Source organism: Schistocerca nitens, chromosome 7, assembly GCF_023898315.1.
Source record: "Schistocerca nitens isolate TAMUIC-IGC-003100 chromosome 7, iqSchNite1.1, whole genome shotgun sequence".
NCBI classification, from domain to species: domain Eukaryota; kingdom Metazoa; phylum Arthropoda; class Insecta; order Orthoptera; family Acrididae; genus Schistocerca; species Schistocerca nitens.
This window is the reverse complement of record NC_064620.1, coordinates 90900158-90920448: the sequence shown is the minus strand read 5'-3', so window position 1 is coordinate 90920448 and position 20291 is coordinate 90900158. Positions and strand designations below refer to the sequence as shown.

Sequence of the window (20291 nt, the reverse complement as noted above, 5' to 3'; positions counted from 1 at the left end):
GCATTTTGTGAACATCATCTTCGCAGTTGAGTGCAGAAACTATTTGTTACACAACTGCACTTTGGTCTTTGGGCTGTTGTCGATTGGTACTGCAAAATATTTTGCTTCAGCATATGTGAGACTTTAAAATCTTCCGACGTGTATGTTTTTCTTGAGGATGACGTATTTACATGTCGGAGGATTTTGAAGTCTAACATGTGCTGAAGCAAAATCTTTTGCAGTACCACTCGAAAATGGCCCAAAGGTCGAAATTGCAGTTGTGCAATAAATAACTGCTGCAGTCAACGACGAATATGACATCTTTTCAGAGAGAAAAAATGTTAACAGAACTGGGAATCGATATAGTCCCAATATTATTTTCTGAGTTTTTGAACGCAATGAACATTACAGTGCCAACTGCATTCGCGTCTGTTCTAACTTGACATGACACACATCGACATATAAGTCGAACTTGTGTCTCTGATTCGTTTCGGAACAGTTCCTACACTTCCTTCAATGTGTGTTTGAGATAAAAGTTAAACATCAGTGTGATAATCGCTTTGATCAATATCTTGCCATGTCCTACCTCCACCCCTCCCCACTCCCCACTCCACCCATCGTCCGGCTGTATTCTAACTAACCCTAGTACAAATCCGACTTCTTGTAATGAAATGCGAGACGAGCAAAGAGAACGATGCTCTGGCCAATTAGATCTTGTAATCTACCAGAGACCGCGTTGCGACACAATAGCCTAATGAAATGCTCACCGTGGTGAAGTTCTTTCGCGCTCAGCAAGGCCTGGTGATTAGTGTAGCGCCCTCCTGACCACTGTGGCCTGCCATGCACCGATACGTAGGCTCCCTGCTGGTGTAACACTTAGCCTAAAGCCGTCCTGTCAAGGGACGTAAAAACGCACGTGAAACAGAAGCCGGTGACGCCACAGCGTGGAATTCCAAGTGGCACTACACCGCGAAGTGTGAAATAAAGAATCTGGCGTGCTAGATTTTAGCCTCGTGGAGAGAAACGTGGCTAACGAAGACAACAACTCGATTTTTTTCCTCCCAGTGGCCAGAAATCTTAACATGACTGCTCGTTTATGTCATAAAGCAAACACAAGTTAAACACTGAAAGTATTTGCTATTACAAAGCTTCATGTAAGAGTACGTGATGTTACCTAAAAATTACGACAAAAAACAGTAATTTTCTTCAGAAGTACATAATCTTGCCAAAAAATTACGAGAATACCAAATCATTCTTAGCTTCCAATCATGACATACTTTGGGGCGGAGGGTTAATAATAATAATAATTAATATGTCATAAGAAAATATTAGAATATTTGAAATGTAGTTCGCAGTCTTTTACGAGAGCCTAGAAACTATTTCTGTGGTCAGACAGAAAGCGATGGAGAACATACTGACCATATTTGTCAGTCTGAAAGTCCACATTCTTGTCCATCGCACTGAAGGAAATGTTTCTGTTCTTTATTTGTTCAGCGGGATCACGACTATGATTATAATGAAGATTTTGAGTTGTAATTGATATATATATATATATATATATATATATATATATATATATATATATATATATATATATATATATATATACTCCTGGAAATTGAAATAATAACACCGTGAATTCATTGTCCCAGGAAGGGGAAACTTTATTGACACATTCCTGGGGTCAGATACATCACATGATCACACTGACAGAACCACAGGCACATAGACACAGGCAACAGAGCATGCACAATATCGGCACTAGTACAGTGTATATCCACCTTTCGCAGCAATGCAGGCTGCTATTCTCCCATGGAGACGATCGTAGAGATGCTGGATGTAGTCCTGTGGAACGGCTTGCCATGCCATTTCCACCTGGCGCCTCAGTTGGACCAGCGTTCATGCTGGACGTGCAGACCGCGTGAGACGACGCTTCATCCAGTCCCAAACATGCTCAATGGGGGACAGATCCGGAGATCTTGCTGGCCAGGGTAGTTGATTTACACCTTCTAGAGCACGTTGGGTGGCACGGGATACATGCGGACGTGCATTGTCCTGTTGGAACAGCAAGTTCCCTTGCCGGTCTAGGAATGGTAGAACGATGGGTTCGATGACGGTTTGGATGTACCGTGCACTATTCAGTGTCCCCTCGACGATCACCAGTGGTGTACGGCCAGTGTAGGAGATCGCTGCCCACACCATGATGCCGGGTGTTGGCCCTGTGTGCCTCGGTCGTATGCAGTCCTGATTGTGGCGCTCACCTGCACGGCGCCAAACACGCATACGACCATCATTGGCACCAAGGCAGAAGCGACTCTCATCTCTGAAGACGACACGTCTCCATTCGTCCCTCCATTCACGCCTGTCGCGACACCACTGGAGGCGGGCTGCACGATGTTGGGGCGTGAGCGGAAGACGGCCTAACGGTGTGCGGGACCGTAGCCCAGCTTCATGGAGACGGTTGCGAATGGTCCTCGCCGATACCCCAGGAGCAACAGTGTCCCTAATTTGCTGGGAAGTGGCGGTGCGGTCCCCTACGGCACTGCGTAGGATCATACGGTCTTGGCGTGCATCCGTGCGTCGCTGCGGTCCGGTACCAGGTCGACGGGCACGTGCACCTTCCGCCGACCACTAGCGACAACATCGATGTACTGTGGAGACCTCACGCCCCACGTGTTGAGCAATTCGGCGGTACGTCCACCCGGCCTCCCGCATGCCCACTATACGCCCTCGCTCAAAGTCCGTCAACTGCACATACGGTTCACGTCCACGCTGTCGCGGCATGCTACCAGTGTTAAAGACTGCGATGGAGCTCCGTATGCCACGGCAAACTGGCTGACACTGACGGCGGCGGTGCACAAATGCTGCGCAGCTAGCGCCATTCGACGGCCAACACCGTGGTTCCTGGTGTGTCCGCTGTGCCGTGCGTGTGATCATTGCTTGTACAGCCCTCTCGCAGTATCCGGAGCAAGTATGGTGGGTCTGACACACCGGTGTCAATGTGTTCTTTTTTCCATTTCCAGGAGTATATATATATATATATATATATATATATATATATATATATATATATATATATAGTTTGGCATGCACATCATCGTAATATTCATTATCCTAATACTAATAATAAATCTCTCTACCCTAAGTACCACTATGAGCAGTTCAGAGGCGACCTCTATGGTAAGTTCCTATTAAACTGTTTTTAGCCCTGACTTTTGATAATAAAAATAATTGCTCGCCGCAAAAGTGGAAAATAACTGTCACCACTTGCCACGCGGTCATGGTCATCAGTCCCCTAGAACTTAGAACTACTTAAACCTAACTAACCTAAGGACATCACACAACACCCAGCCATCACGAGGCAGAGAAAATCCCTGACCCCGCCGGGAATCGAACCCGGGAACCCGGGCGTGGGAAAAAATGGTTCAAATGGCAATGAGCACTATGGGACTCAACTGCCACGCGGTTTTGTAACATTACGGGCAACACACTAACAGTTACTTCCGTGAAATCTAAGCGATCCAGGATGGTGTACAGTCTCCGCGATTTCATTTCCTATTTGTTCCGAAAACATGAGTTAAGTTGCGATCTGGCTGTGGCGTCATCTGAGGCAGTGCGAAATCCTGCGTTTATTTGACGCGGACAGTACGGTAGCAGGGTGCGAAGTGAAGACTTGTCAAAATCTAAACGATCCAGGACGGTGTACATTCCTCGCGAGTTCACTTTTTATTATTCCTGAAAATACACGTTTAGTTAACATCCTGTCTCTGACGTGATCCGAGGCAGCGCGTACTCCGGCGTTTGACTGGCGCGGATCCTACGGTGGCTGGGTGCGGAGTGAAGATTCTAGTCTTGCCTCTGAGGCTGTTTTTATCTACGGGCGCTGCGGACGGCCAAGGGAACATCTACTGTTATCCGCTCTATGCTCACGGTAGCAGCCTCTAAACGACCGCGTTCTCAGACGCATAACATTTCATAACACGGTTGTGTATTAATTTAGAATTTTCGTAATTTTTTGTATGAATATAGTCGTTTAAAATCAGAGAAAAGTTTTAGCTCGCCTGCATTTAAACTTTGCCGGCTAGAATTTTTAGTAGAACATGCCCTCTGAACTACAAGTTTAGGAGACCTTGTTTTGGTTGTTATTAACATCAAGGCCTTGGAACTTGTTATAGATCTATTATTTAATAGGTTTCATCACGTGCTGTAACCAAAACATTCTGGCATTAATATAACAAATACTTAATCCACTTCTAATAAGGACGTTTTTGTTCCAAATTAAGTTTTCAGCAAATTACTCGGAAACTATTAGAGGTAGCTCACTGGGGTTACAAAAATTCAAATGTGTGTGAAATGTTATGGGACTTAACTGCTAAGGCCATCAGTCCCTAAGCTTACACACTACTTAACCCAAATTATACTAAGGACAAATACATGAATCCATGCCCGAGAGAGGAGTCGAACCTCCGCCGGGACCAGCCGCACAATCCATGACTTCAGCGCCTAGACCGCTCGGCTAATCCCGCGCGGCATTGTGGTTACATAATTAATACTTTTATACTAAACTGAAGCTTCATAAAAATTTTCATATTTCTAAGTCTAATATTTAGCGCCTTCAGTTTTTCTTAAAATTTGGCTTGTGACCAAAATATTGCTTTAATCACGTTGAGACTTGTACCAGTTAATTTTGACTTACATCTGCGCCTTATGACCAATTTTTGGGTTCCTAGCTTTATTATTTAACACCAGTAATATTTTTCTTAAAAAGAGGTATTTAGGGAAAAATATTCATCTGATCAATCTGAGATCTGACAGTTTAAACATTAATACACTAAAGCACATGTTGACAAAGTTTGGAAAATCAACTTTAACACTGAAGTTCATTCTTAAATTGTGGTGCAATATTTGTGTGCTACGCACAGACGCGTTACGGTGACGTGGCGCTAGTAGCAGTGAAGTGGGGTAAGTCCTTGTATAACACTTCTGCCTGCCACTGTTATACCATAACCTCAAAGCTGGAGGTAGTCCGTATAAATGAAATCATTTTTTGTCAAAGCAATTACAGTATAATGAAGCAGATCAGTGTTACCCTCTGAAAGGAATTAAGTTGTGTTGACCGCAATATACCTAACGGGGGTGGCTTATCGGAAGTGAAAGTTGGAATTACGTAAGTATGTAAACAGTAACAATATCGTACAGAATTTGACTTGAATAGCAACAGTAATTAAAACTTTCAATAATTAAGTAACTTTGTGCATTTGAACTACTTTCAACGGAGGGAGGCCCTTAATCTTGGCCATTGTAGCAGAGCAAACTAAACACTCTATCAATACACTAAAGAAACAAGCCCTTAACAAACATGAACATGTAACTTTCAACAGTAATAGTTCTCAACTTTTACTGCAGTAGAACACAACTTGATGTGGTTATAAGACAATAGCTCACCTTTGGGAGATTTTCAACAAACTGCGCTGCAGTCATTTAATTTACAAATCTCTATGAGCCAGTTTTGAGAACATTCACTTTAGAAGTTGGCAACAAAATGTTAATAAGCAATTTTAATAGAAAAATTATTTTAAGCAAGCATCATATACACTCCTGGAAACTGAAATAAGAACACCGTGAATTCATTGTCCCAGGAAAGGGAAACTTTATTGACACATTCCTGGGGTCAGATACATCACATGATCACACTGACAGAACCACAGGCACATAGACACAGGCAACCGAGCATGCACAATGTCGGCACTAGTACAGTGTATATCCACCTTTCGCAGCAATGCAGGCTGCTATTCTCCCATGGAGACGATCGTAGAGATGCTGGATGTAGTCCTGTGGAACGGCTTGCCATGCTATTTCCACCTGGCGCCTCAGTTGGACCAGCGTTCGTGCTGGACGTGTAGACCGCGTGAGACGACGCTTCATCCAGTCCCAAACATGCTCAATGGGGGACAGATCCGGAGATCTTGCTGGCCAGGGTAGTTGACTTACACCTTCTAGAGCACGTTGGGTGGCACGGTATATATGCGGACGTGCATTGCCTTTTGGAACAGCAAGTTCCCTTGCCGGTCTAGGAATGGTAGAACGATGGGTTCGATGACGGTTTGGATGTACCGTGCACTATTCAGTGTCCCCTCGACGATCACCAGTGGTGTACGGCCAGTGTAGGAGATCGCTGCCCACACCATGATGCCGGGTGTTGGCCCTGTGTGCCTCGGTCGTATGCAGTCCTGATTGTGGCGCTCACCTGCACGGCGCCAAACACGCATACGACCATCATTGGCACCAAGGCAGAAGCGACTCTCATCGCTGAAGACGACACGTCTCCATTCGTCCCTCCATTCACGCCTGTCGCGACACCACTGGAGGCGGGCTGCACGATGTTGGGGCGTGAGCGGAAGACGGCCTAACGGTGTGCGGGACCGTAGCCCAGCTTCATGGAGACGGTTGCGAATGGTCCTCGCCGATACCCCAGGAGCAACAGTGTCCCTAATTTGCTGGGAAGTGGCGGTGCGGTCCCCTACGGCACTGAGTAGGATCCTACGGTCTTGGCGTGCATCCGTGCGTCGCTGCGGTCCGGTCCCAGGTCGACGGGCACGTGCACCTTCCGCCGACCACTGGCGACAACATCGATGTACTGTGGAGGCCTCACGCCCCACGTGTTGAGCAATTCGGCGGTACGTCCACCCGGCCTCCCGCATGCCCACTATACGCCCTCGCTCAAAGTCCGTCAACTGCACATACGGTTCACGTCCACGCTGTCGCGGCATGCTACCAGTGTTAAAGACTGCGATGGAGCTCCGTATGCCACGGCAAACTGGCTGACACTGACGGCGGCGGTGCACAAATGCTGCGCAGCTAGCGCCATTCGACGGCCAACACCGCGGTTCCTGGTGTGTCCGCTGTGCCGTGCGTGTGATCATTGCTTGCACAGCCCTCTCGCAGTGTCCGGAGCAAGTATGGTGGGTCTGACACACCGGTGTCAATGTGTTCTTTTTTCCATTTCCAGGAGTGTACTATATTACTCAGTTCTGCTACATTAACTTTAACTTAGTTTCTTCTTAGCCGGCCGGTGTGGCCGTGCGGTTCTAGGCGCTTCAGTCTCGAACCGCGTGACCGCTGCGGTCGCAGGTTCGAATCCTGCGTCGGGCATGGATGTGTGTGATGTCATTAGGATAGTTAGGTTTAAGTAGTTCTAAGTTCTAGGGGACTGATGACCACAGATGTGTCCCATAGAGCTCAGAGCCATTTGAAAGATTTTTCTTCTTACTATCTTCAAGTGGCATTAATTAGTAAAACACTGAACTTTAATGTTCTTTCAATAAGGACACTCTGTAATCACTTTATCTTGGGAAGGATCCTAAGTGGAAATGTGACAGAGGATAAATCGAGGTAAGTTATCATAAATAGTCTTTTGGTTACCTTAGTATCGAAAACAAATAAATCATCCACAAGAGCTGATCCTTCACTGTACATTTTTGTAATTCCTTGGTTCCTTTTCAGTGATTGCACAACGTGGCGGCGAGTGCCTGTTGGTGGGTGGATTTGCAGGTAGAATTTCTGGACTCTGTCATTTCTTGGTGGCGATGATAAATACCAATTTCAGATTAGTTCCAGCTCTTTATTCATCTATCCGAGGCATTGGAAAGTGTCAGGAAAAGCCTCTCTCGGAACCAGCACAATACACAACTTTTACATGAGCAATTGATAGTTTGGTAGCTCGTTCCCGACTGACTCTTTCTTCCGCCTTTCCATACATGCCAACGACATTTTGCGCGCGCAACGAAGTTCCGTTTTCGAGGGGAACCACACCACCTTTTACATACAAAATAACTAAAAACCATAAGTGAAGGTCAGCAGTTTACATAACAGCAACGAAACATATTAATTAAAACAGAGCATTTGCACATACTGACATTGCTACAAAAAATTATTCACGCAGAAATTACAATTATATACAGTAAGTTTTTTGCCTCCAAGTGAGACAAGGAATTTAAATGATAGATACACTACACTGCATAGAATCAAACCATGACATCGGAGGTTTTAGAAAGAAAGGAATATGCAATTTTGTGTTATCGATTCAATCAAATAACATTTACAGAAGCTCGACGAACAAATGTTGAACAAAACAGAAAGCAAAATGAATCAACAAAAGGTATGTAGTGTCTAATCTATGGTGTTACACTTGCATACTTGCTCGTCTCTGTATCTCTCAAAGGATACAGCGCTTCTTCGCCACAATACAACGACTAAAATTCCCAGTTGCAAACAGGAGACATTACTTACTAGTTTAGATTAATTAAAACGTGTTACGTGAAACACGCGCTAACCAGTTCACGTCACATGTAGTAATTATGATTAAAATGTCCATTAAAACTCTATGAAGGACATGTGTATGGCTGTTAAACATCTCGGTGTCCTACTGTCGGCAGAACAAATATTGACCTCTGTTTCCTCACATTCTGCAATCTGCTGGCGTTGGAATAAGTTTCAGAAAACTTATCATTATCTTCGATTTTTTATGTGAAGCACGCTAGTTACAATCTGACGCAAAACTTCCTACCAACGCCACCTGAGGGGTGGAAGAAATATGACCGTCTCGGATACGTGTGTGTGTAGACTTGTATCGTGTTTGTTTTGGTCATGGCAATGATAATGATGAGGAGGAGGAGGAAGACGAGATGGAGGAGGAGGAGGAGGAAGAGAGAGAGAGAGAGAAAGGAGCGGGAGAAACTTGCTGGCAGCGCACAGGCTGCTCATCTCGAATAGCACAAGTGCGACCTCTGAACTTGCGTTCACTCCTGCGATAAATTTAGACCTTTCCTACACCGTTTTATGAGCGCAGAAAAGTACGAGTAAACTGTTGCGGTATTTTCGTTCATTCGCTTGTAGGTTAAATCGCTTTGTCCTATATTCAGATATTCATCTAGCATGTATAGCGTATGCCGAGAGAGGTTTCATTGGCGATGTTTATAAACTTTTACTGCGTCCAACATAGTACTTCCATCTTAGTGCATATCTTCAGATAAATTCGTTCACTTAGATATATCACGTTAGTATGTTCTAAGATCTAAAAAATACAAACTTATCATTAAATTAACAACATTGATTTATCGATCTTCTGCGACTTGAGGTCACTGTTGAGGATACATTGTATTTTTTGTTACAGGATCTTGACACGAGGATCATCATCGGCAGTTTCTCGCAGCAGGTGGCTCCGAAGATTTTTTGTGAGGTACGAAACATGCTTTTCTTTTCTTTCTTATCTTACCTAGCGCAAGAATTTCATGGTTGGTTGGTTGATTTGGGGGAGGGAACCAAACAGCGAGGTCATCGGTCCCATCGGATATGGGAATGAAGCCAGCCATGCCCTTTCAAAGGAACCATTTCAGCATTTCCTTGATGTGATTTAGGGATATAACAGAAAACCTACATCTGAATGGCCGGAAGCGTCCTCCTGAATGCGAATCCAGTGTGCTAACCACTGCGCCACCTCGCTCGGTCTCTATTTGTTAATTCTAGTCTCATCAACAGGCTTCAATAACACAAACAAGATCCCATGGGCTGATGGCAGCAGTATTGACAAATGAAAGCGGCAGTTTCTCCTTCTGTGATTTGAAAGGAGAGTTTGAGAGAAAAAATTCAGGTACACTTTCCAGAGTCCACCCGCGCCCCAAGCCCCCATAAGAAAGACTATGGTGGGACTATCTTGTGAAATACCCTCCTGAACTTCAGTTCGTTGGCCGTAGCTCTGCTAAAAACACCATGTCTTTCTATAATTGCTAACTATATAACATTTTCATTTATATTCTTCTGTATGTTATTCTGGTGAAAAATTTACAAAAGCAAGCTGTAAGCTGATGTTTGCCTTCTTTCAGTTGCATTACGATTAGGTCTGAACTATAATCTGTTGATAAATCTGTAGTGTTAGCAGTGAGCCAACACTACGCACACTACTTGGTTGAGGAGGCCGAATGCACGCGTTAACTCACGCAGGATGGCGTGAGGTCTGAAACAGGATACGTAATGAATGCTATAAAGAAAAGTACGTAGCTTCTGGAATACTTAACTTTAATCCATCATTTGTATACATCGTTCTTGATGAGACGTGCTTCATACGATAACTATCAATTGCTATGGCGCCTTGCTAGGTCGTAGCCATTGACTTAGCTGAAGGCTATTCTAACTATCTGCTCTGCAAATGAGCGAGGCTTCGTCAGTGTGCATCGCTAGCTCAGTCGTCCGTACAACTGGGGCGAGTGCTAGTCCGTCTCTCGAGACCTGCCGTGTGGTGGCGCTCGGTCTGCGATCACTGACAGTGGCGACACGCGGGTCCGACATGTACTAATGGACCGCGGCCGATTTAAAGCTACCACTTAGCAAGTGTGGTGGCTGGCGGTGACACCACAGAATCTCCTTTTTAGCGGAAACTGGCCCGCATATCAGATTACTAACCTGTAATGATGTTTTATACACGTGCAAAACCTGGCTACATTTAAGAACTGGAGGATGGGGAAGCCCTTAATTACAGCTTAATGAAGATTAAGGGAACCAACCATGTCATACCCCAATTCCTAGTCCATATGTTCACGCCGCAGAGCTGTTAGGATCAGTGAGGTAACAAACGTGACTAGTACCAAGTATGCCCAAAAAGCCACACTGCTAGCGGTGTCATTAGTTTGTTACCGTCTGAAGTAAGTGTATAATGGATGACGTAATCATTTGCAGACTACTAAATGAAAATAGTGATATGATGTCTCTACTGGAACCTGATCAACACGCGGTCGGGTCGTGTGTTTCCAAACTGAGAGATCTAAAAACAGGCGTAGGATGATAATGTTGTGAGAATGGCTCGGCCGAGTCTTAGCACTTGCTGTTTACATGCTTAGACGAACCCCTACACCATGGCAGAAAGGCGAAAGTGGGAGTAGACTGGCGGATCTCCGGTATTCGCTTCAGACCCGCTAGTCCTGTGTTCTCGCTTTACTTCGCGAGTTTTGACTGAACAGAGAACAATATGGACCATAGGAACCCAGCTGCACCTCTTGATTGATATTTGGAGACAATAAATTAGAGATTTTCAAAATCCAATCCCCCCCCCCCTCCCCCCGTCGGAGGTTCGAGTTCTCCCTCGGGCATTGGCGTGTGTGTTGTCCTTAGCGAAAGTTAAAGTTATATTAAGTAGTGCGTAAGCTTAGGGACCGATGACCTCAGCAGTTTGGTCCTTATCGTGATTTTTAGGAATTCATTACTCAAATCCAAATACCAATATAGGTGTAGTCATGGTTTTATAAAATTTCAATTTTGTTTCCTTCCATATTTTGTTCTCTAATGTTTTATTTATCATTCGACGTACTGACTGATATTTGTTAATGTTATTTTGTGTGTCCTTGTCCATGTCATGGATTACATCACATCCTACAAAATTTAACTTTGAAAGCTGTTGAAATGGTGTATTATATGTTATTATTTTTGAGTATGTGGGGTCTTTCCCACGATGAGCCATTATTTTAGTTTTCTTTATTGATATTCCATGGTTTTGTCTTTTCCCCGACTTACGTAATTTATAGACTGATTTTTGCAGCTGATCTTCACTTTTTTGCAGTATGGTAACTTTACCTTCCTGAAAGATGTTTACATATTTTATTAATGTGTATACCCAGATTTATTTCCTGTCTGCAATTTTTAATCAAATAATCTATATAGCCATTATTAAGGCTAGTGACAAGCTACAGCCTTGTTTGATTCCCTTACTGGCATTGATCTCTCCAGTTTTATTATTACAAACTTTTATTATCATTTTTCCGTCCCTGTTTAACCTCTTTATAGTTCAAAGAAGATGTCTAGAATATCCAGCTTTAATCATTATATCTCATAGTTCCTTTCTGTTCACACCGTCAAAAGCTTTTACGAAATCAATAAAAGCTATATGTGTTTCTAAATTGGATTAAACACAAGTTTAATCATTGGGGGGCGGGGGGGGGGGGGGGGCGAACAGCAGGAAAAAGTTCAGATGTATGGTTGATTGTAAACAAGGCACTTAAAAATAATATTACAGACACTGAATAAATCACACACAGTTAGCAAGACTTGTTTAATGAAATATACGGATCTATGGTCACCAGCATGACGACATTCCGACGTAGTGCTATAAGATCTTTACAAAGAACAAATAAAACTAACAACTGACTGCTTATGCCACAACATCATAATGGGCAGAGGGGGCAGGGATAAATAAAAATTCACACAAAGTATGGATCTTCAATGGGAGACTTTGAACGTGTTAACGTGTTTCTAAGGACAGGGATCATGTGTTAGTAAAATTTGTCGAAGACAACGTGCTTGTCCTTAACACATTCTTCCGTAAGGAAAGAAATAGAAAGTGAATTTCCCAAGGACCAAATGGCACTAAAAATTAAATCGTCTAAATGACGATTCTAAACCATAATTTGTAAGTTGCCAAAGACTCGCAGTATACACAGTAAAAATAATCCATAACCTGCAAGATACAGACTCAACAGGCAGTAATTCATCAAATTGCAAGAAATTTCTTAAGCGTTACGTACCAAGCGAATCGGCCTACCCTTGGTTAGCCGCTCGCATTTGGAAGGACTACAGTTGAAATCCCCGTCGCGCCATTCGGTTTTAGATATCCAGGGCCAGTTACAACAGCTGTAGGGCAGCTGCCACAGAAGAGGGTACAATGGCTTTATGACTCCCTTCCCAACCGAATCAGTCCATACATCCAAGCCAATGGGGGTTTAACGTCACGATAGTGGGAAAGCTCATACTGCCCATTTCTTTGGAAATCTGACACGACTTTGTAATCACTGAAATAACATTCTATACTCTCTCAACACGCGAAGTACCATTTTATTTCCTGCTCCTGTTCTGGGAGTTTCACTTTTTTTGTCAAGCAGTGTAATAATGGGTAACCAGACAGCACAGTAAAATGCGAGGTAATCAGATAATATGCACTCACTTACATTATGTTGTATCAACAACTACGTTACGCACATTTCACACTTTAGTGGTTCCCCCGCCGTATGAGAAAACAATGGGTTACATCTTTGACGTGTTGGGGGCCTCGTCTTCTGAACGTCATGGCCAGAAGGATATAAGCCACAGTTGACCTGTAGATGTGAGTGACCGCAGCACTTTGCACCCTACTCCCAGCTGCTGAGCTGCCCACAACACCTGGCCCTCCTTGTGAGGAACGATGTAACTGCTTTCAGGGGGCTCGAGCAAAGGGGCGCATCACCGACAGAAAGGCTCGTTGACATTCACATTCTTTTGCTTCTCAAGACCTTGGTACCCAACGCGAAATTATTACCTTCTTCACTTACTTTCGTAAGAAAGAAGAACGCTTTAGGTAATTTGGACAATCTTGGCTGGTGCGTACATTTTTCCAATAGCCTCGAGCATTTTGAGAATTGGAGCACAGGTTCATGCCACAATTTCGTCTTATCTGTTGTATCCATAGGATAGCTAAAATCCGTGTATATCTGTATCAATACAGAATGTTGCTGAAGGAATCTTCTCATTGAGACAGTAAAAACACTATAAAATATGCCGAATTAAACGAAACTGCTCGGAAATATCTTGGAGGGGACGTAAGAAGATACAATGATTACTTAGTAGTAGAAATAACTGAAAGCTATAAGAGTATGAATGAGCTAAAACTGACACTTATGTTGTTTAAAGTCGACATTTTACTACAAAAGACCGCAAACAGCTCAGTAACTAACAACAGAGGCAAAATTGTTCTGCAAGAGTTCTTTAAGTCTTCCTGTGGTTCAAGAGGTGAATCAGGAACACATTTAGTAAGAAAAGCAATGACAGTCCTATCAATGCCACAAGAAGGTTTATCAAGCCTTTAGGGATATGAAGATATGAAGGTGTCATCAGATGATTAAAAATGCTCAAGTTATAGATTGCTGATTGACCAGATAATAATAATGTCTGACCAAGATACACTACTGGTCATTAAAATTGATACATCAAGAAGAAATGCAGATGATAAACGGGTATTTATTGGACAAATATATTATACTAGAAATGACATGTGATTACATTTTCACGCAGTTTAGGTGCATAGATCCTGAGAAATCAGTACCCAGAACAACCACCTCTGGCCGTAATAACGGCCTTGATACGCCTGGGCATTGAGTCAAACAGAGCTTGGATGGCGTGTACAGGTATAGCTGCCCATGTTGTTTCAACACGATACCACAGTTCATCAAGAGTAGTGACTGGCGTATTGTGACGAGCCAGTTGCTCGGCCACCATTAACCAGACGTTTTCAGTTGGTGAGAGACCTGGAGAATGTGATGGCCAAGGCATCAGTCGAACATTTTCTGTTTCCAGAAAGGCCCGTACAGGACCTGAAACATGCGGTCGTGCGTTATCCTGCTGAAATGTATGGTTTCGCAGGAATCGAATGAAGGGTACAGCCACGGGTCGTAACACATCTGAAATGTAACGTCCACTGTTCAAAGTGCCGTCAATGCGACAAGAGGTGACCGAGACGTGTAACCAGTGGCACCCCATACCATCACGCCGGGTGATACGCCAGTATGGCGATGACGAATACAGGCTTCCAATGTGCGTTAACCGCGATGTCTCCAAAGACGGGTGCGGCCATCATAATGCTGTAACAGAACCTGGATTCATCCGAAAAAATGACGTTTTGCCGTTCGTGCACCCAGGTTCGTCGTTGAGTACACCATCGCAAGTGCTCCTGTCTGTGATGCAGCGTCAAGGGTAACCGCCGCCATGGTCTCCGATCTGTTAGTTCATGCTGCTGCAAACGTCTTGGAACTGTTCGTGCAGATGGTTGTTGTCTTGCAAACGTCCCGATCTGTTGACTCAGGGATCGAGGCGTGGCTGCACGATCCGTTACAGCCATGTGGAAAAGATGCCTGTCATCTCGACTGCTAGTGATACGAGGCCGTCGGGATCCAGCACGGCGTTCCGTATTGCCCTCCTGAACCCACCGATTCCCTATTCTCCTAACAGTCATTGGATCTCGACCAACGCGAGCAGCAACGTCGCGATACGATAAACCGCAATCGCGGTAGACTACAATCCGACCTTTATCAAAGTCGGAAACGTGACGGTACGCATTTCTCCTCCTTACACGAGGCATCACAACAACGTTTCACCGGGCAATGCCGGTCAACTGCTGTTTGTGTATGAGAAATCGGTTGGAAACTTTCGTCATGAATAGATAATCATTTGCTTATCACAGCATCTTCTTCCTGTCGGTTAAATGTCGCGTCTGTAGCATGTCATCTTCGTGGTGTAGCAATTTTAATGGCCAGTAGTGTAATTTCCAACATACTAGGTCAACAAGTAAAGCACACTCAACGAAACTATGGTGCGTCGGCCCGGTGTGTGTCTTTCAGTGAAAGAGCTTCAAACTGGAGTGATTCGAAGAGAAACAACAACTTTGTATGTTTAATGTCTGCCGAGGGTGATAATTTCCCAAAACTGAAATCATGCTTCAAAAGAAAGGAATGAGGCGATATTTAAATAACTTACTGACGTACCAGCTTGATCTTCATAATGCAGAAGTTATTCACTAAAGTAACCATCAACCGCGTAGAAAGTGGTATCAATTTGCCCCAAGCAAAGCGAAATTCTCGCTTCGGAAGAGGATGCAGCACAGCGGACTACACTTTACACACATGACATCGAACCAACATACGGTAACGTAATGCAAGAGATTTACATAAAGGTACCGAATTCATTAACATCACCCAGGATAGTTTAAAATTCGGAATTAAAAGAGTCAGGGAGCTAGTTTCTATATCACTAAATGTGCTGCCCAACAGGAAGTTTAATTGGGTGGAACGAGGAGAAACACAGGTTAAAGGAACGAAACACAGAATCTTCGTTTTAGTAATACTGTTTTCTCTGGTGCTGAGAATCTTCGGTTGCTAACAGAAGAACTGAACAAAGCACTTTGAGAGTCAACTGAAAAAAAAAATCACCTACAGTGACCCAGAATTAATGAGAAATGGAGGCATGCAAAGCAACATAGCACAAATTAATAATGATGTCCAAGATGCCGTTGCTAAGTTCTTTTATTTAGGCCAGGAGAAGTCAACAACAGAAATGACAGGCAAATAACTAATCAAAGCGTATTAGTGGCTGGTGTTCTTTTGATATCTTACAGAACGCTTGCAAAACGAATTTTCTAATGTGTCTGAAACGGAAAATTTGTAATTTGTGTATAGCTTTTGCTGATGGCTGTGATACTTGGATCTACGATGGGAAAAATATTCAAGAACTGGTGACTGTTTAACGTGCAACGAGGAAAGGCATACTGGAACCACTAGGAAAGAGACGGTGAAAAACACGTTTGTCTGACAACCGAGTGACACATTTCTGACGAAATTAATATTGTAATGAAATGGAAATGGTGGTGGGTGGGATTGCAGCGATTTTTAAGCCTGTCACGTTGGCTGTTTTTTCCAGAAGATTGACTTGCACAACTGCATCTGCCACGCGTTCCGCAAGTGTGGCAATATCATCCCTAAATGCCTGGCAATTTATTGCGCAACCTTTGTCCTTTCTTCCTAGCACGACTGGCGAAATTTGAAGATTTTCCTTTTTTCATTCAGAATTATTACAATTTTCCCATTACACAGATGAAAAGAAGAAAATTACCTTGTCTGTGACCTGTAGATTTGGCGTTTAAGATTGCGTCTGTCGGAGTTCCTCGGATTCGTTTTAACAACTTAGTAATAATACCAAATCCATGGAGTACCTTTTCTAGGGTTTCGTTTATCGACGGTGTCAGAAGCTTTGTTAAAACCAATTAATGTCACAGTGCGTTTACAGTTTATTAATTTGTGACGAATTAGGGTTTTCAGGTTGAAAATCTGTTCTGAGTAGGATCTTTCCCTTCTAAACCCTTCTTGATACCCAGTTAGCAATAAAGCGTAGATCGTACTCTGTTATTATTGCAGAGAATACCTTATAAGCAGCTGGTAAAACGGATACACCCTTGCAACTGTAAACATCTTGACATCTTGGGTTGTCGGGTGTTCTGCCGGATATCAGCGTCGTACTTGCACGATATTTCGGTCACGTAGCTCGTAACCTTCATCAGGTGCGACCTGAGACTGCTCCTCGAGTGGACCTGGTCCAGTATTTATGCCTATGGCCTTCCCCCTCCACCAACGGCTGCAGGCGCTTCCTCTGTGGTTCGCGCCCATTCCCTGCGACCTGCTGGAGCGTTGCTGCTCCGTTTTCCGTCCGCTGCGGTTCTAGGTATTCCCTCTGCGGTCCGCGCCCACCAACCCCGCTCCTGGGGGTTTCATCTACGTTCTGGGGTACCAAGCGTTCCCCCTGCGGTCCGCGCCCGCTCACCACGACCTGTTGGAGCGTTGCCGCTCCGTTTTTCGTCCACTGCGGCTCTGGATGTTCCCTCTGCGGTCCGCGCCCACCAGTCCCACTTCTGGGTGTTCCATCTTCGGTCTGGTGCTCCTGGCAGTCCGTCAGGGGCTCGTTTTCCATCTCCATGTCTCTGGTTCTTCTGTTTGTGCAGTGTTGCAACTGGCCCCGTTGCTCCTTTAACAATTCCAGAGCCGGATCCCAGGCTCTACTTAGCTGGTACCTTGTGTCACGGTTCATAAGATCGTCAGCCATTTTAATTTCTATCGATTCTCTTATAACACTGTCCCAGAATCTGGGTGTTTGTGCTAGAATCCTGGTATCCTCATACTTCATGGCATGATCTAGTTCTAGGCAGTGTTCAGCAATGGCTGACTTAGTCACCTGTCTTAATCTAGTGTGCCTCTGATGTTCTTTGCATCTGATCTCCACAGTTCTGGTCGTCTGGCCAATGTAGGAACTGCCACATTGACAAGGTATATTGTAAATCCCTGGTTTTCGTAACCCCAGGTCGTCTTTGACACTCCCCAGCAGTCCCCCAATCTTGTTGGATGGACAGAAAACACACTTGATATTGTGTTTACGGAGGATCCTACTGATTCTGGCAGAAATAGAGCCAGCATAGGGCAGATATGCCACCTTCTTTGTTTCATCTTGGTCTTCTTCAGGAACCTGTGGTATGGTGGCTGGTTGGAGTGCCCTCTCAATTTGTCTGTCCGTGTATCCATTCTTGGAGAAAACTGTTTTGAGACGTTCTATCTCTATAGGTAGATTCTCTTGGTCTGACAGGGCATGTGCTCTGTGGACCAAAGTCTTCAGAACCCCATTCTTCTGTGCAGGGTGGTGACAGCTGCTGGCCTGCAGATATAAATCAGTGTGTGTTGGTTTTCGGTACACACTGTGGCCAATTGATCCATCTGCTTTCCTCTGGACTAGTACATCCAGAAATGGCAGCTGGCCATTCTTCTCCAGTTTCATGGTGAACTTGATATTAGGGTGGCATGAGTTAAGGTGTTCAAGAAACTCATTGAGCCTGTCCATCCCATGTGGCCAGATCACGAGGGTGTCATCCACATACCTAAAGAAGCATGTGGGTTTAAATGTGGCTGTCTCCAATGCCCTCTCCTCAAAACTCTCCATAAACATGTTGGCAACGACAGGGGACAGTGGGCTGCCCATAGCTACACCTTCAGTTTGCTCATAATATTGGTTTCTGTACAGGAAATACGTGGATGTCAGTGTATGACTGAACAGGTCCAACAGAGCACCGTCAAATTTCTCTGCAATCAGTTCTAGTGAGTCCTTCAGTGGGACCCTGGTGAACAGCGATACCACATCAAAACTGACCATGATGTCCGAATTTGTGATGTGCAGTTGCTTGAGGCGTTGCAGGAAATCTTCTGAGTTGCGGATATGGTGAATACATTTGCCCACATATGGAGACAGGAGACCTTTCAAGTACTTGGCTGTTGTGTACGTAGGTGCCCCAATATTACTGACAATTGGACGTAGGGGCACGCCCTCCTTGTGTATTTTAGGCAGACCATACAGTCTAGGTGGCACTGGCGCTTTTTCCCGTAGTTGTCTGATGATCTTATCAGGCATCCCTGTTTCCTTCAAGAGAGCACTAGTCTTCTTGGCCACCTTGTCCGTGGGGTCACACTCCAGAATTCTGTATGCAGGGTCCTCCAGAAGTTGGCGTACTTTCTCATCATAATCCACCCGCTGCAAGATGACAGTGGAGTTCCCTTTGTCTGCTGGCAGTACCACAATGCTGTTGTCTTCCCGGAGTTTCTTGAGTGCAAGCCTCTCCTCGGTTGTGATGTTCGATTTCGGCGGCCTGGCCTTGGTGAGGGCCCTGCAGGTCTCTCGGCGGACTTCCTCTGCCACATTAGGTGGAAGTGTGGCTGCAACTTGCTCTACTGCACTGACGAAACCTGAGATGGGTACATTTCTAGGGGTCGTAGCAAAGTTGAGACCCTTGCTGAGTACCTTTAAGGTTGTATCATCAAACTGTATGCCACTCAGATTCGTCACAGTGCATGTCTCTTCCATCTGCTGTGCTTTCTTACTCATGCGGTCAAACTTTGCAGATTGGCAAGATGAGGCATTCCTTCTAGCACACTCAGCTAAAGACCAGGAGGCACGGTCTACCCAATCCCAATCTTCTCTTGTTAAGGAGGCTGCCATGTACAGATGAATGTGTAACAGCTCCCTGGCCACAACATCTAACCTGTGGCGCATATCTCGAATCCTCTCTCTAACCAGTGCCATGCTGGCTCTGCGTTTTATCTTGTTCGCCGCTCTGGAGTTGATGTGATGTTTGATTCTGGCAAATACTGGTACCACTTCTCCATCTCGACACCTCAGCAAAAAACTGAGAGAACTCAGCATCTTCCCTGTCTTCTGCCGAAGCTTGTCCAGCTTCTTGATATTCTGATACATCTCCTCCCCGTAGAGACTTTTGATGTAACTCTTCAGGCTTTCCCGGCGATCTAATGACATCTTGGGTTGTCGGGTGTTCTGCCGGATATCAGCGTCGTACTTGCACGATATTTCGGTCACGTAGCTCGTAACCTTCATCAGGTGCGACCTGAGACTGCTCCTCGAGTGGACCTGGTCCAGTATTTATGCCTATGGCCTTCCCCCTCCACCAACGGCTGCAGGCGCTTCCTCTGTGGTTCGCGCCCATTCCCTGCGACCTGCTGGAGCGTTGCTGCTCCGTTTTCCGTCCGCTGCGGTTCTAGGTGTTCCCTCTGCGGTCCGCGCCCACCAACCCCGCTCCTGGGGGTTTCATCTACGTTCTGGGGTACCAAGCGTTCCCCCTGCGGTCCGCGCCCGCTCACCACGACCTGTTGGAGCGTTGCCGCTCCGTTTTTCGTCCACTGCGGCTCTGGATCCAGAGC

General features: G+C 44.9%; 1 protein-coding gene across 1 annotated transcript in view; it reads left to right on the top strand.

The window, feature by feature from the left end:
• LOC126195486 (gamma-aminobutyric acid type B receptor subunit 2-like) overlaps nucleotides 1–20291 on the top strand; it is a 367244-nt gene that overhangs the window by 92155 nt on the left and 254798 nt on the right. The window contains exon 4 of the mRNA XM_049934114.1: nucleotides 9152–9217. Coding sequence (XP_049790071.1) covers nucleotides 9152–9217 — 66 coding nt within the window. The remainder of the gene's footprint in view (nucleotides 1–9151; nucleotides 9218–20291) is intronic.